General features: G+C 38.8%; 1 protein-coding gene across 7 annotated transcripts in view; it reads left to right on the top strand.

Annotated features, from left to right (window-relative positions):
- The window catches only part of IGBP1 (immunoglobulin binding protein 1), a 146126-nt gene that overhangs the window by 67381 nt on the left and 62916 nt on the right, over positions 1-15829 (top strand). For all 7 annotated transcript variants that reach the window (XM_077145003.1, XM_077145004.1, XM_077145002.1 and 4 more), the window contains 3 exons: positions 1386-1581; positions 4100-4179; positions 4909-5021. In XM_077145003.1, the coding sequence (XP_077001118.1) occupies positions 1386-1581; positions 4100-4179; positions 4909-5021 (389 nt within the window). The remainder of the gene's footprint in view (positions 1-1385; positions 1582-4099; positions 4180-4908; positions 5022-15829) is intronic.

The following is a 15829-nucleotide window of genomic DNA, read 5'->3' as shown; positions in this document are numbered from 1 at the left end:
CTTTTCCTTTGCAGGAATAAGTTTCATAGGGGTGAACCCCATGATCAAGGGCTCAGCCTTTTGAATTGGTTGTCCCCACTGCTTGTGAGACTTTCCCAGATAGTGAAGTTTAATATTTCAACTCCTTTCTCCTGAATCCCCTAAGGGAACTTTGCAAATACTTCCTTATTCTCTGCCCGCATTACTCTGGGATGTATTGGGGCATCACACTAACCTGAACAAACCAAGAAAATCTCCCGCCCTATTCTAGATTCCATGTAATTATGGTGTACAAATAAACTGACTATAACAAATTAGATGATACGCTACCCAAAATATAAAATTTGCAGCAAATAAACATCTCTTACTTTGGTCTCACACAGTTGAAGTTTTAAATATGAACTACATCATCCTTTACTCTGTATTTTGATTTACCTTAGTCCTGCCCAGTTCAGCTTCATTCATATCTCTAGTCAATGTCTGTTTACTTTTTCAACTTTTTAAACAGTTGCTATATGGGATAATGCTTACTTTCATAGCTTTAGAGCACTAACTCTGAGTCTTAGGTGTCACATAAATACCTGAATTTTTGGGAAAGACCATGTTATATACAAACAGCTCAGTATATTCTAATTTAGAAATAACAGTTACAACTCCAGGATAGTTGTGACAGCTGTAAGAGCTTACAATCTAGGACCCTTTACAGTAGGCCCCAACCTCATAACCCATGCTCTCTTGACTTTAATTCTCCAAGTTTGTATATTCTAGTTACTGCATAGGAGTGAGGCATGATAATACATGTCTTTATGTTTCTGACATTTCAGTCAACAAACTGTCCTCAAGGCTCATTCATCTTACCTTGTGTTTTGCTTCTTTATAGCATTAATCACCACCTGAATAATCATCTGCTTCTTTTTGTCTGTTGTCTCCCATTAGAATGAAAGCTTTATGAGAGCGAGGACTTTGTTTTATACACTGCTGTGTCTCCAGCAATGAGAACAATGCCTATCCCAATAGGTACTCAATAAGATTCTTTGATTCCTTGAAAATCTAACTCTCAAACAGAAGAATCGTGTTGATACAAATCACCCAGCCTGATAAGTATTGATGTAATAAACTAAGGCAACTCCCATACCTAAAGATAACGGCAGGAATTGCCCAGACCAGATTACTTCTATATTTTTCTGTCTTCAAAATGTATCTCAACCTCTGCTGGTCCCTTCTTTGCCTGGTAGTCTGAGGGAACTGCCTGGTAACAAATTCTGGGGTATAGACTCTATATTCCTGCCAAGATGAAAATGAGCATATTTTCTGTTTTGTCATTTGAAAAGGTAAAATCTTTCTGCAGCCTTCGTTTGAAGGAATGCCTCTTTATTTTTCATGGGTAATGCATTTCTGTGGAACAGATACAAGCAGAAGAAGGAGGTGGAACATAGATTATCTACACTGAAATCTTCTGTGGAAAGTGGTGAAGCAGATGATGAGCGTGTTCGGGAATATTATCGCCTTCATCTTCAGAAGTGGATTGGTATCAGCTTGGAAGAGATTGAGAGTATTGATCAGGAAATAAAAATCCTAAGAGAAAAAGATTCCTCAAAAGAGGTAAGCCTGGTCACTGCCCATATAATTCAGAAAAAGCTACTGTCAGAAGAATGGAATATTCTACAGAAAAGTAATCAGATTAAAATTCTTAATTTGCTTTTATTTAAATTTATTTGTCTCCATAAAATCATTGTTATTAAGATTAGTGGGAGTAGGCTGAAAATCCAGTAGGATAGCATTCTCTTTAGCTTGTAGTAGTGCTTCCCAGTCTTTTCTCAGCTGTCACACACTTCTAGTCATTTGTGTGTGGTTGTTTTTTTGACATGTCATGAGGGAAGGAGACTTCTCTGAAATAAAAATTAGTTTTGGCTGTGGAAAGTCGTGATTGCTATAGGAAAGCATAGTGAGGTAAGTCTTTAAAAATTCTGTGCTTGACTAAAATAATAAAGAGGAAGAGTAATAGGGTGGGAGGGGAGAATAAAGTAGAATTGGAGGAGAGAGAACAGATTAGTAAGAAGAAGATAAAATGAAAGACCAGAGAATATGTTTAGGTTGGGGGAGGGATCAGAATTTAACTTTACTCAACAATGTACTGACACATCTTTAGATCATCCAAGTATGACGCACAGCAAGGACATCTCCCTGCATAAAAGGTCAGGTATACTGGTAGAGAAACCCTGGGGAGACATAGCTTTGGTTGGTAATGAACATTATTACCCTGTTTGGGAGCTGCTGCTTCAAAAGAATAGGTTCTACTACCACTTGCTCTTTGGTTCAGGATGTAGCATGAATTGAATTAAATTTATCTGTTAGTCACAGGCATTTGTTTGTTTAAGTCCTCAGAGAAACCTCTTTCTAATTTTGCTTGTACTGATTAGCCCAGGAGCTCCTACCTCAGGGCAATATCAGTGTAGTTTCTCTATGTTCAAGGATCAAAGAATGAGCAATTAGTATTCTAAGGTCATAAGGCCTTTTGAGCTTATTTAGGTAAATGGTTTTCAAAAATTTAAGGCTGGGATCATTGCTTCCTACCCATCCCCCTTCATCTTCTTTTTTTACTTTTAATGCTCTCTCATGTAGTATTGGGATTGACCTGGAAGTGATAGAACTACAACCAAGCAAACACCTTTTCTTTGATGATACTTTGTTTTAGTATGCCCCCTGATACATTTCCATACACACCATATGAAAACTACTAACCTGTTCTTCCCCTTTGCATTTAGGATAATCTACTTTTAAGACATCTTAGGGGTCTTGATAATTAATAGCATTATTACATTCAGCATTTCCACTGAAGGCCAGACTGAAGAAAGGGGCTCAAATTCAGCTTACGGAATTTAGATGGAGCATGGTAGAAGGCTGTAGAATCTCCTTCTTTGAAAGGGCATATATATATATGCCATTATATATATATATATATACCATTAATATATATATATACACCATTAATATATATATATATTATATATATATATTATATATAATAATATATATATATTATTATATATATAAGTAACCTACACCATTATATATATATATATTTAATTATTTTAATGTGCTATTGGATTTGTGTAGTTTTGTTTTAAAACTTTTTTATTGTATAGTATAACATATATACAAAGCAAAGAAAAAAGCAATAGTTTTCAAAGCACTCTTCAACAAGTAGTTACAGGATAGATCCCAGGGTTTGTCATGGCCTACCATACGACCCTCTCAGGTTTTTCTTTCTAGCTGCTCCAGAGTATAGGAGGCTAGAGGGCTAAAGTATTGTTTTTATTGTCACAATCAGCTTTTTGTCCTTTTTTGTGTGTGTGTGAAAATAACATTTCTTTTTTATAACTTTTATAAAAAAGTTATAAATTTCGAAACACAGCACCACAATTAGTTGTAGAACATATTTTAGAGTTTGGCATGGGTTACAATTCCTTAGTTAATCTAAAATCCTGGAGACTAAAAGAGATATCAATTTAATGATTCAGCATTCATATTCATTTGTTAAATCCTATCTACTGTATATAATTCCACCACCACGTTTGATCTTTCCATCCTTCTCTTTAGTGGTGTTTGGGCTATGGAATTCTAAATTTTTTGTATTGGAAGGGTCTGTCACTAATATGGGGTAGGGAGATGGAACGATCTGATGTTCTGGAGAGGCTGGGCTAGGTTTCAGGACTTATCTGGACCAGAAACCCATCTGGAGGTTGTAGATTTCTGGAAAGTTACTCTAGTGCCTGGAACCCTTGTGGAATCTTATATATTGCCCTAGGTGTTCTTTAGGATTGGCTGAAATGGTCCTGGTTGGGGGTTGGCAGGTTATGATAGTGGAAGGGGATATTTTAAAAACCAAGTAATTTTTTACTAATGGTGAGATGCTTCCTGGGAGAGCTTTCTCTTTCTCCCTTTTTTAGCAGTGTGCTGCGGTGTCCTCAGAAGAGCTAAGTAACCTACACCATTAATATTCTGCTATTGTTTCTTAGAGATTGAAACCAGCACTTTTCAAGTGCCTGAAGAATTGAGAGCCTGCATAATGGGGTGGACAAAATGGTAGTACACCTCTGATAATTAATTTCTGTTTTAGGCATCAACTTCTTGCTCCTCTCTTCAGGACAGACCACCAATGAAACCCTTCATTCTCACTCGGGACGTGGCCCAAGCCAAGTAGGTAGTACTAGAAAGTAAGTTGCCTTTACAGGCCCCTTGCTTTTATGATTTACTTACAGTGCATGAATAAAAGACAGAATGGGTATTATTGAAAGATTATGATTCATTTACGGAGACTGTTTTTTCATTAAGGGGATAGTTGTCATTCCTCATGATACTTTTTCCATGTCTGACTTTATCAGACATTTCCTTTTCAAACTTGAGCTTAAAAACAGGCCTAAAAGGAAACCAAGAAAGAAAGAAAGCAATTTAAGTGGAGAATTGTATACTTAATGTTTTTTTCCTTTAATGCCACCCTTTCTACCTTCAGCTACTATTCTCAGAAGGATGTATTTACCTATCTGAGATTTAATTCTGAGCGCTTGAGATGCTTTCCCATAGGGTAGCTGGAGAGTCTCCGTCCTTTCTGTACCTTTTAGACCCACTGACTGTACAGACCCCTTTCACAGTGTCATCACTGCTCTGTGAGACATCGCGTCTGGAATTGATTATTGGGAGATGATCCTGGGCTATCTCTGTTCTCATTTTCATTCTCAAGGGGCTTCAGTGCCTCTTTCTGGATGCCTGTTTTTACATATTCTCACAGGAGTTTGTGCAACTCCTCAGGAGTAGCCAAATAGGGAAATAAGGATGAAAACAGATACAGTTCTTGTTAACTAAACAGAAGAGGTTTGGTAATGGTGCTATTTATGTTTAATTTTCTTAACTGTGATGTGATTCTTTTAGGGTGTTTGGAGCTGGTTATCCAAGTCTGGCAACCATGACAGTGAATGACTGGTATGATCAGCGTCGGAAATATGGAGCATTACCAGATCAGGGAGTAGCCAAGACGACACCAGGTAAAAAGTGCTAGGAGGAAGGTAGTTATACTACTGGTAACCTACTCCTTAGCGAGTAAATTCAGACCAATCTATTGTTGCGTTTTAGAAGAAAAAGTAGTCTGGAATAAGATTCTGAGTAATGGAAAGATTGTAGGCAGTATTATACTTATTATTAAAATAGATAGAAGATTCTGGGAGAATAGGAGCAGTGGCAGCATGTTTTGCTTTATTTTGTTTTTTATATTGTGTTCCTTCTGGTGAGATGCACTGAGAAAAGTGAAACATCCTTTTTGTGGTATTCCTGTTGTTAGAGGGATCCAGGTGCCAGTTACCCTTAGAATATAAGGCCTCAACTCTTTGATACTGTCAAGGACATGAAAGCCTGGAAACTGTTCCAGGTCAAAGGAGTCTGAAGATTTACGACAACTAAATGCAATACATGTTCCTGGAGAGCATTCTAGACCTGAAAGAAACAATGGGCAGTGGGCAAAATTGATATGGGCTCTTTGTATTGCATGGTAGTGTTGTACCAATACTGATTTCCTGATTTGGAAGGTTGTTTGCTGGCTATGTAGCACAGTGTTCCTGTTTGGTTTAGTAGTGATGGGACTTGGTACCTGCAGTTGGCTCTCCAAAAGTCCAGGAAAAAAAGCTAATAATAAGGGATATATGCATACACAGGCATACACAGAGTGAGCAGTGAAGCAGCATAGTTTTTTAATCTCTCCAGATCCCCACATAAAAATGGACAGTGTAGCTAGATAGCAAAACCAAAAATCCATGTATAGCAGTTCCATTTCTGGTGCCTAGCTTGGTCATTAGATCATAGGTGAGTACTCTAAAGCATCTTTGGAAGGGACAGATGAAGAGAGTGGTTTCAGAAATATGGAAGCAATACAATATAGCAGAAAAAGTATGAACTTTTGAGTCAGGCAGTCCTGGGATGACCGACCCAAATTCTGCCACTTAGTAGATGGAGCATCATCTAGGCCCTCTGAGCCTCAGTTTCCTTATCAGTTGTATTATTTCAGCATTTAACAACTCCATGAAGCCAACATTCTTATCCCTGCTTTAGGATGAGGAAATGGGCTCTGAGAACTGACCTGTTCGAAGCTAGAAAGTGGCCAGGCTAGAATTTAAATTCGGGTCTTAAAATTCCAAGTTCCAGTCCTGTTTTCACTATAGTACAAAACAGAAGAGTGGTAATTTGCAGGTTTCCTGTAGTTTTTCATCTGTGAACAGACTGCAATTGCTTTGACGTGGGGTAGCTAAAATTTGTATAGAAGCTTTCAGACTTATTGGTTGAATACCGAGAGAACTGAGTTGGGGATGACTGCAGGAGTGAAAGTTAGAGATGATATCTCAGAAAGGAGAGAGCCACAGAAGGGGAGCCCTACTTTGTCCAAATCTCTGGCTGGCCCCTAAACTGCATGTACAAGACAGTCTGCAAGCACCCTATTAAGTTATTAAGCTCACTTAACTGAATGGAGTTATGCAGGGGAGACAGATATTGGAGTTTAGATTTCAGCCAAGTTAACTGCTTGCTAAAATGAAAAAACAGTACTCCAGAGGAACAAAACAAAATCCAGAATCTCTACAACATTCGCACAGTGTCCAGAATGCAGTCCTAAATTACTAGAGATGTAGTGGTAAAAAACAAAACAGGAAAATGTGGCTCATACTCAAGAGGAAAGACAGTCTCTGGAAACTGAGATGACTGAGATGTTGGAATTAGCAGACAAGGACTTTAAAGCAGCTATTGTAACTGATCAAGGAAGGAAAGGGATGTATGCTTATAATCCTGTTTCTGCAGAGAAAGTAGAAACTTACACGTGAAAAAATTTCTAGAACTGATAAAATACAATATTTGAAATACTAAATAACTGGATGGGCTTACTAGCAGATTGGCAATGACAAAAGGAAGTGTAAGTTAACTTGAAGATAGATCAGTAAAAGTTATCCAACCTGAGAAATAAAAAAAAGATTGGGGAAAAGTGAGTAGTTTCAGTGACCCAAGGAACAATATTAAAAGGCCTAACATATATGAAATTGGAGTACCAGAAAGAGCAGAGGGAGAAGGGGCCAAAAAAAAAAAACTTGCAGTAATGATGGCTGAAAATCTTCCAAATTTTGTGAAACACAAACAGATTCATGCCCTTTATAACCTAGCATTGGAAGTGACGTCCCATACCATCACTTCTGCCGCATTTTGTTCATCACATGGACCAACCCTGATACATTGTGAGAAAGGACTGTATAAGGATATGAATACCAATAGGCATGATCATGCAAGGCTGCCTACCACCTGATACAATATTAACTCTAAGAAGACTTGAAAGTTAAGGATGAATATTGTATTCCCTAGAGCAACCACTTAAAAGTATAATGCAAAGAGACATAGCTAAAAAGCAATAGAGAAATTAAAAGGGAAGAGGGGTAAAAGAAAGAACAGTGAAACAAACATGCTCACTTCATGTTTCTGGGTCACATTTTAGTAATTCTCATATTATTTCAAGCTTTTTCATTATTAGTGCATCTATATGGTGATCCGTGATCATTGATGTTACTATCGTGGTTGTTTTGGTGTGCCATGAACTGCACCCATTTAAGATGGCAAACTTCAATGATAAATGTGTGTGTTCTTACTGCTCCACCCACCAGCTGTTCTCCTCTCCCTCTTCTTGGACCTCCTCATTTCCTAAGAGACAATGATATTGAAATTAGGCCAATTAATAATCCTACGTTGGCTTGTAAGTGTTCAAGTGAAAGGAGAGGTGCATATTTTTCACTTTAAATCAAAAGCTAGACATGATGGAGGAAGACATATCGAAAGTTGGGATAGGCTAAAAACGAGGCCTTTTTCACCAAACAGCCGAGTTGTGAAAGACAAAGGAAAAGTCCTTGAAGGAAGTAGATGCTATCTAGGTTTTTCATACCTAGAGAGAAGTCAGAGCCTTGCTTCAGTGTTTCAAAGGATAGGCTTACTCTCGTTAGGGGCTAATGCGGCTGGTGATTTTTAAATTGAAGCCACTGCTCATTTACCATTCTGAAAATCTAGGACCCTTAAGAATTATGCTAAATCCACTCTGCCTGTGCTCTGTAAACGAGAAAGCAAAGTCTGATGGCAGTACATCTGTTTACAATGCAGTTTACTGAATATTTTTTTCGACTTTTCTTATCGTATAATATAACATACATACAAATCAAAGAAAGAAAAAAGCAATAGTTTTCAAAGCAGTCTTCAACAAGTAGTTATAGGACAGATCCCAGAGTTTGTCATGGACTACCATATTATCATCTCAGAATTTGTCTTCTAGCTGCTCCAGAACATTGGAGGCTAGAAGGAATATATATATATTTTATCATCACTTTATTTTCCTTTTTGTGAAAAATAACATATATGCAAAAAAGCAGTAAATTTCAAAGGACATCACAACAGTTAGTTGTAGAACAGATTTCAGAGTTTGATGGGTTACAGTTCCACAATTTTAGGTTTTTACTTCTAGCTGCTCTAAGATACTGGAGGCTAAAATATCAATATAATGATTCAGCAATCATACTCATTTGCTAAACCATATCTTCTCTGTATAACTCCACCATTACCTTTGATCTTTCTGTCCCTCTCTTTGGGGGTATTTGGGCTATGGCTCGTCTCACTTTTTCATGTTGGAAGGGGCTGTCAGTAATACGGGGTAGGGAGATGAAACTATCTGGTGTTTTGGAGAGGCTGGGCTCTCTAGGTTTCAGGAATTATCTGGTCCAGGGACTCATCTGGAGGTTGTAGGTTTCTGGAAAGTTAACCTAGTGCGTGGAACCTTTGTAGAAAATATATTGCCTTAGGTGTTCTTTAGGATTGGCTGGACTGATTTTGGTTGGGGTTTGGCAAGTTATAATAGGTAGCAATGTCTAACTGAAGCTTGCATAAGAGTGATCTCCAGAATAGCCTCTCAACTCTATTTCAACTCTCCCAGCCACTGATTTTATTATTTACATTTCTTTTCCCCCTTTTGGTCTGGATGGCATTGTTGATCCCATGGTGCCAGGGTGCCAGGGTCAGACTCATCCCTGGGAGTCATCTCCCACGCTGCCAGGGAGACTTTCACTCCTGGACGTCATGTCCCACGTAGCAGGGAGTGTAATGATTTCACTTGCAGAGTTGAGCTTAGAGAGCCACATCTCAGCAACACAACAGGTCCTCCAGAAGTAACTCTTAGGTATACCTATAGGTAGGCTAAGCTTCTCTGCTACGTACATATGCTTCACAAGAGCAAGCCTCAAGATCCAGAGCTTCACCTATTGATTTGGGTGTCTCTAATATTTGACACTGTATCAGGGGTTTCCCTCGTAAAGTTTAACAGTTCCATAATTTTTCTCCATCCCTCAAGGGACTTTGCCAATAATTTTTCATTATCTCCTTACTATACTCTGGGATTTATCCAAGCATTAAATTAAGTGATACACGATTAAAGAACCTCATTCTTATTCTGGGCTCCCTGTGTTTGAATTGTTTAAATGATCTATGCAGACAGTTTGAGTTAGATTATTTGCTACAGAAAATTTAGGTTCCAGACAAAATAAACCTTTCTTCCTTTGGTCTCAAAGAGTAGATGAGGCTCTAAAATACCGACAGTGTCTTCCTTACTCCTGTAATCTGAATTACCTTAATCTCAACCTCATCGGCTTTGTTCTTATCTCTAAATAGCAGTTTATACATATATAAAATAGCCTCTCAGAATCCAGAAATAACTGTTACCACTCTGGACTAAATGTGACTGTTATAAGAGCTTATTGTCTAGGCCCCTGTTTTCTTATAAGTATTTTCTAATTTTTAAAATATTTTTATTATAAACAACACAAACATACAAACTTCCTTGACATACAAACATTTTTGGCATGGTTACAATCAGTGACTCACAACATCATCACATAGTTGTGTATTCATCATCATGATCACATCTTTGAACACCTGCACCTCCAGTAAAAGAAAGAAAAAAGAAAAAAGAAATACTCATACGTGCCACACCCTTCACCCCTCCCTCTCACTGACCACCAGCATTTCAGTCCACCCAATTCATTCCAACCCTTGTTCCCCCATTATTTGTTTACTTCTTATCCATATTTTTTACTCATCTGTCCATACTATAGACAAAAGGAGCATCAGGCACAGGGCTTCCACAATCACACAGTCACACTGCAAAAGCTATACCACTACACAGTCATCCCCAAGAAACATGGCCAGTGGAACACAGTTCCACACCCTCAGGCACTTCCCTCTAGACACTCCAATATACCATAAACTAAAAAGGGGATATCTCTATAATGTGTAAGAGTAACCTCCAGGATAACCTCATGACTCTGTCTGAAATCTCTTAGCCACTGACACTTTATTTTGTCTCATTTCTCTCTTCCCTCTTTTGGTCAAGAAGCTTTTCTCAGTCCTTTGATGCCAAGTCCCTGCTCATCCTAGGATTTCTGTCCCACGTTGCCAGGGAGGATTACACCCCTGGGAGTCATGTCCCACGTAGAAGGGGGAGGGCAGTGAGTTCTCTTGCCCTGTTGGCTGAGAAAGGGAGAGGCCACATCTGAGCAGCAAAAGAGGTTCTCTGGGGGTGACTGTTAGGCCTAATTTTAAGTAGGCTTAGCCTATTCTTTGTAGAGATAAGTTACATAAGGGCAAACCCCAGGATGGAGGGCTCAGCCCATTGACCTGGTTGTCCCCACTGCTTGTGAGAATATTAGGACCTCTCCAAATGGGGAAACCAAACCTTTCCCCCTTTCTCCCCATTCTCCCAAGTGGATGCTGCAAACACTTCTTCATTCACTGTTCCGATCACTCTGGGATTTATCAGAGACCACATAATACTTGCTCTTTTGTTTCTGACTTATTTTGCCCTCACCAAATGTCCCACAGGTTCACTTACAATGTTGCATGCCTCACAACTTCATTCCTTTTTGTAGCAGCACAGTATTTGAGCATACATATACAGCATCATTTGCCAGTCTATTTCTCTGTCTGTGTGTCCTTCAGACACCTCCATTCCTTGGACATCGTATATAATGTCGAAAGTTAACAGTCCATCAACACTCTCAATTTTAGATAATTTTTTTGGTCTCAAGAGACAGATAACCAGTAAACACACCCTCACCAAAAAGAAAATCCAAACCTCCCCTTAACTGTTGGCCCTCCTCCTATTATTTACCCCTGGTGTTGCTGTGTTACTGTTGATGTTTTCCTGTTAAACATAGCCCATCATATGCAGTAGCAGTTTTGCACTTATACACTCTTTCTACAAGATTGATACATTTGCAGTAGTTCATGCAAGAACTTATTTATATTTGTAGTGTTAATCACTGGGACACATGGATCTCTACAACTCCTTTCAGTCATTGTTCTAGTTTGCTAGCTGCTGGAATGCAATATACCAGAAATGGAATGGCTTTTTAAAAGGCGGAATTTAAGGAGTTGCTAGTTTACAATTCTAAGGCTGAGAAAATGTCCCAATTAAAACAAGTGTATAGAAATGTCCAATCAGAGGTATCCAGGGAAAGATACCTTGGTTCAAGAAGGCCGATAAGTTCAGAGTCTCTCTCTCATCCGAGAAGGCACATGGTGAACATAGTCACGGTTTCTCTCTCAGCTGAAAAGGCACATGGGGAGCAAGGCATCATCTGCTAGCTTTCTCTTCTGGATTCCTGTTTCATGAAGCTCCTCAGGAGGCGTTTTTCTTCTTCATCTCCAAAGGTTGCTGGCTTGTGGGCTCTCTTGGCTATGTCATTCTTCTCTGGCTCTCTCTGAATCTCCCATTCTGCAAAACGTTTCCTCTTTTATAAAACTCCAATAAACCAATCAAGACCCACCCAGATGGGTGGAGACATGTCATCACCTAATCTAGTTTAACAACCACTCTTAACTAAATCACATCACCCAGGGAGGTGATCCGATTACAGTTTCAAACATACAGTATTGAATAGGGATTATTCTACCTTTATGAAATGGGATTTTGATTAAAACATGGCTTTTCTAGGGGGGGACATTATCCTTTTAAACCAGCACAATCATGTTCACCTTCAATGTGGCAGTGTTACTTATAGAACCACTATGAACCTGATTCACTTCTATCTGTTCCCTTACATTTAAGTTCAACCTTATTAGCTAACAGTTCAACTAACTCTAGCTTCCGTATATCTCTAGGTCCCCTATATTTTGTATTATAAGCCTCTGATTATTTTTTACCTTTACAGTGGTCATCAGAGTGAACTCATTCAGTATCTGTCCATTGATGTGTAATTTAGTTCTCTCACACACATGTCCTCAAGGCTCATCCATCTTATCATGCACTTTAGGACATCATTTCATCTTAATGCTGCATAATATTCCATCGTATGTATATACCACATTTTGTTAATCCACCTGTCTGTTGATGGGCACTTGGATTATTTCTGTCTTTTGGTGACTGTGAATAATGCTGCCATGAAAATTGGTGTGCACATGTCTGTGTCACTACTTACTACTTTCTGCTCTTCTGTGAATATACCAGATAGTGTTATTACCAAGTCATAGGGCCAATAATTAGATTCCTAAAGGACCACCAAACTGCCTGCCATATTGGCTGTACCATTACATTCTCACCAGGAGTGCATAAGTGTCCCAGTTTCTCCAGCATTTGCAGTTTCCTGTTTATTAGCAGCCATTCTTATAGGTGTGATGTGGTACCTGATTGTAGTCTTGATTTACATTATAACTAATGAAAATGAGCATCTCTTCATCTGCTTTTCAGTCATCTGGATTTGTTCTTCAGAAAAATGCCTATTCGTATCTTTAGCTGATTTAATAATTGGTTTGTGTGTTCTTTTGTTTTTCGGTTGTATGATTTTGTTATGTTTAAGGATATCAGGCAATGAAACAAAAGAACAAGAATGGTATGGTCAACTTTAGAAAATGCTTATAAGATAGTAGGGGCCTAGATTGTAAGCTTTTAGAGCAGACACGTTAAATCCAGAGTGGTGATTATTATTTCTGGATTTTGAGAGGCTGTCTTATATATATAACCTGATATTAAGAGATAAGAACAAAGCTAAACAGGTTGGGGTTAAAATAATTCAGAACATAGGGATAAGGAAGACAGTCTCTATATTTTAGAACCACACATACTCTTTGAGACCATTGGAAGAGAGTTTTATTTGGTCTGTAATTGAAATTTTCTGTAGTGCATAATCTAATTCAACCTACCTGTATAGCTCATTTGAATAATCGAAACATAGGGAGCACAGAATAAGAAAGAGGTCCTTTAATCCTACATCGATTATTATAATGCCTGTATACATCCTAGAGTATATTAAGTAGATAATCAAGGAGTATTGGCAAAGTCCCCTGAGGGAGGGGAGAAAGAATATGGAACTATTAAACCTTACCATTAGGGAATACCCTGACACTGTATCAGATGTTAGGGACACCCAAATCAATAGGACATGCATGTATAGCTTAGACTACCTATAGACATGCCTAAGAGTTACTTCTGGAGGGCCTCTTTTGTTGTTTGCATGTGGCCTCAGTCTCTCTAAGCCCAACTCTGCCAGTCAAATCATTGCCCTCCCCGCTATGTGGGACATAACATTTGGGGGTGAAAGTCTCCCTGGCGACATGAGAGATGACTCCCAGGAATGAATTCAGAGCTGGCACCGTGGACTCACGAATTCTATCCTGACCAAAGGAGGAAAAAGAAGTGTAACTAATAAAGTATCAGTGCATAGAGAGTTCAAATAGAATTGAGAGGCTACTCTGGAGGTTGTTCTTACACAAGCTTCAGCTGAACCTTGCTACCTATCATACTCTGCCAACCCCCAACCAGTACCTGTCCAGCCAATCCTAAAGAACACCTGGGCAAGAAGATTCCATAGAGGTTCCTTGCACTAGAGTAACTTTCCAGAAACCTACAACCTCCAGATGGGTCCGTGGTCCATATAAGTCCTGAAACCTAGCCCAGCCTCTCCAGAACATCAGATAGTTGCATCTCCCTACCCCATTTTAGTGACAGACTCTTCCAATATCATAAATTTTGAATTGCCATAGCCCAAACACCCCTAAAGAGAGGGATGGAAAGATCAAAGTTGATGGTGGAGTTATATGGAGAAGATAGGATTTAACAAATGAATATGAATGCCGAATCATTAAATTGGTATCTCTTTTAGTCTCTAATATTTTAGAGCAGCTTGAAGTAAAAACCTAAAATTGTGAAAATGTAACCCATGTCAAACTCTGAAATGTGTTCTGTAACTAATTGTGGTGCTCTGCTTTATACTTTATACCTGTTTTTGTATATATGTTATTTTTCACAAAGAAGGAAGAAGAGTCAATTGTGATGCTAAAAAAATATTTAAGCCCTCTAGCCTACTCTATTCTGGAGCAGCTAGAAGGAAAAATCTGGGAAGATTGTGTGGTAGCCCATGACAAACTCTGGTATCTGTCCTGTAACTACTTGTTGAGTGCTTTGAAAACTTGCTTTATATATTTGTTATACTATACAATAGAAAAAAAGAAAGAAAAGGATATCAGGCAAAATGGTGGCTTAGTGAGGTGTAGAATTTAGTTCGTCCTCCAGAGCATCTAGTAAATAACCAGGAACAGTACAGAATTGCTGGGGCCACATCAGTGACTGGACACACAGCATACACCAGTCTGGATAAGCTAGACCAGCTGCAATCTCACCCAGAACTGCTTCTCAGGCTCCAATTGCCCCAGGAAAGGGAGGAATTAAGCTTGTCTGAGAGACAAAGAGGCTGGTCAGGTGAAAGGAAGTAATACCCTGTAGGCTGTACGTTCCACAGGAGATGGGTGGAGCCCAGCTCAGGTGGAATCCCTCCCTCAAGAAATTCAGAACCCAGGGACTGGAAAACTGAACCCATTAAAGCCAAGATATAACCCCTCCTCTGTCTCAACTACATCCCCAGCAGGGAAAGTCTGCTGAAGTTAAAGGTACCACATCACCTTATGATGGTGGGACTCTCAGGCAGACGAGCACGACATACTGGGCAAGATAGGAAAAACACAAAGTCTAGAGGCTACATAGGAAAGTCTTTCAACCTCAAGTGTCTCACCCTCAGAGAAACTGATGCAGGTAACTCTTTCCTCCTGATAGGAGGCAAGTATGGTCTGGGAAAATCTGACTGGGGTCTATAATACCTAAGTAAACCCTCCTAAGGAAAAAAAAGGCACCATACAGGCAGGGCAAGAAACAAAAAAACAAGAACTGAAAAATTCTGATCTGTTAAAACCTAAGCTAGGGGTCTAGAATAAGCTGAACTGAATGTCAAAGAACAGATAGACGCAAAGGTATCCAGCAGGAAAATCCTAGGTAAAAAAAGAGAAATAAATCTCCAGAATAAACTAATTAAGGAAGTTAAATGCTATATGCCAACAAAAAATAACGAATCAAACTAGGAAAATTGAAGATATGGCCCAGTCAAAGGAACAAAAAAGCAACAATGCAAATGAGATACACGAGTTGAAACAATTAATTTAGAATGTTTGAATAGACATGGAAAACCTCATCAAAAATCAAATCAATGAATTGAGGGGAAATATAAAGAAGACAAGGAATGAACAGAAAGAAGAAACTGAAAGTCTGAAAAAACAAATCACAGAACTTATGGGAATGAAAGACAGTAGAAGAGATGAAAAAACAATGGAAACCTGCAATGTTAAATTTCCAGAAGATAGGATTAGTAAACTGGAGGACAGGACAGCTAAATCTGACAAGCAAAAGAAAATATAGGGAAAAGAATGGAAAAATATTAGCAGGAACTCAGAATTAAATGACAGCGTGAAG

This window comes from Tamandua tetradactyla, chromosome X (genome assembly GCF_023851605.1).
Source record: "Tamandua tetradactyla isolate mTamTet1 chromosome X, mTamTet1.pri, whole genome shotgun sequence".
NCBI lineage: Eukaryota > Metazoa > Chordata > Mammalia > Pilosa > Myrmecophagidae > Tamandua > Tamandua tetradactyla.
Note: the sequence above shows the minus strand (reverse complement) of the source record. Positions and strands in the feature narration are given on the sequence as shown.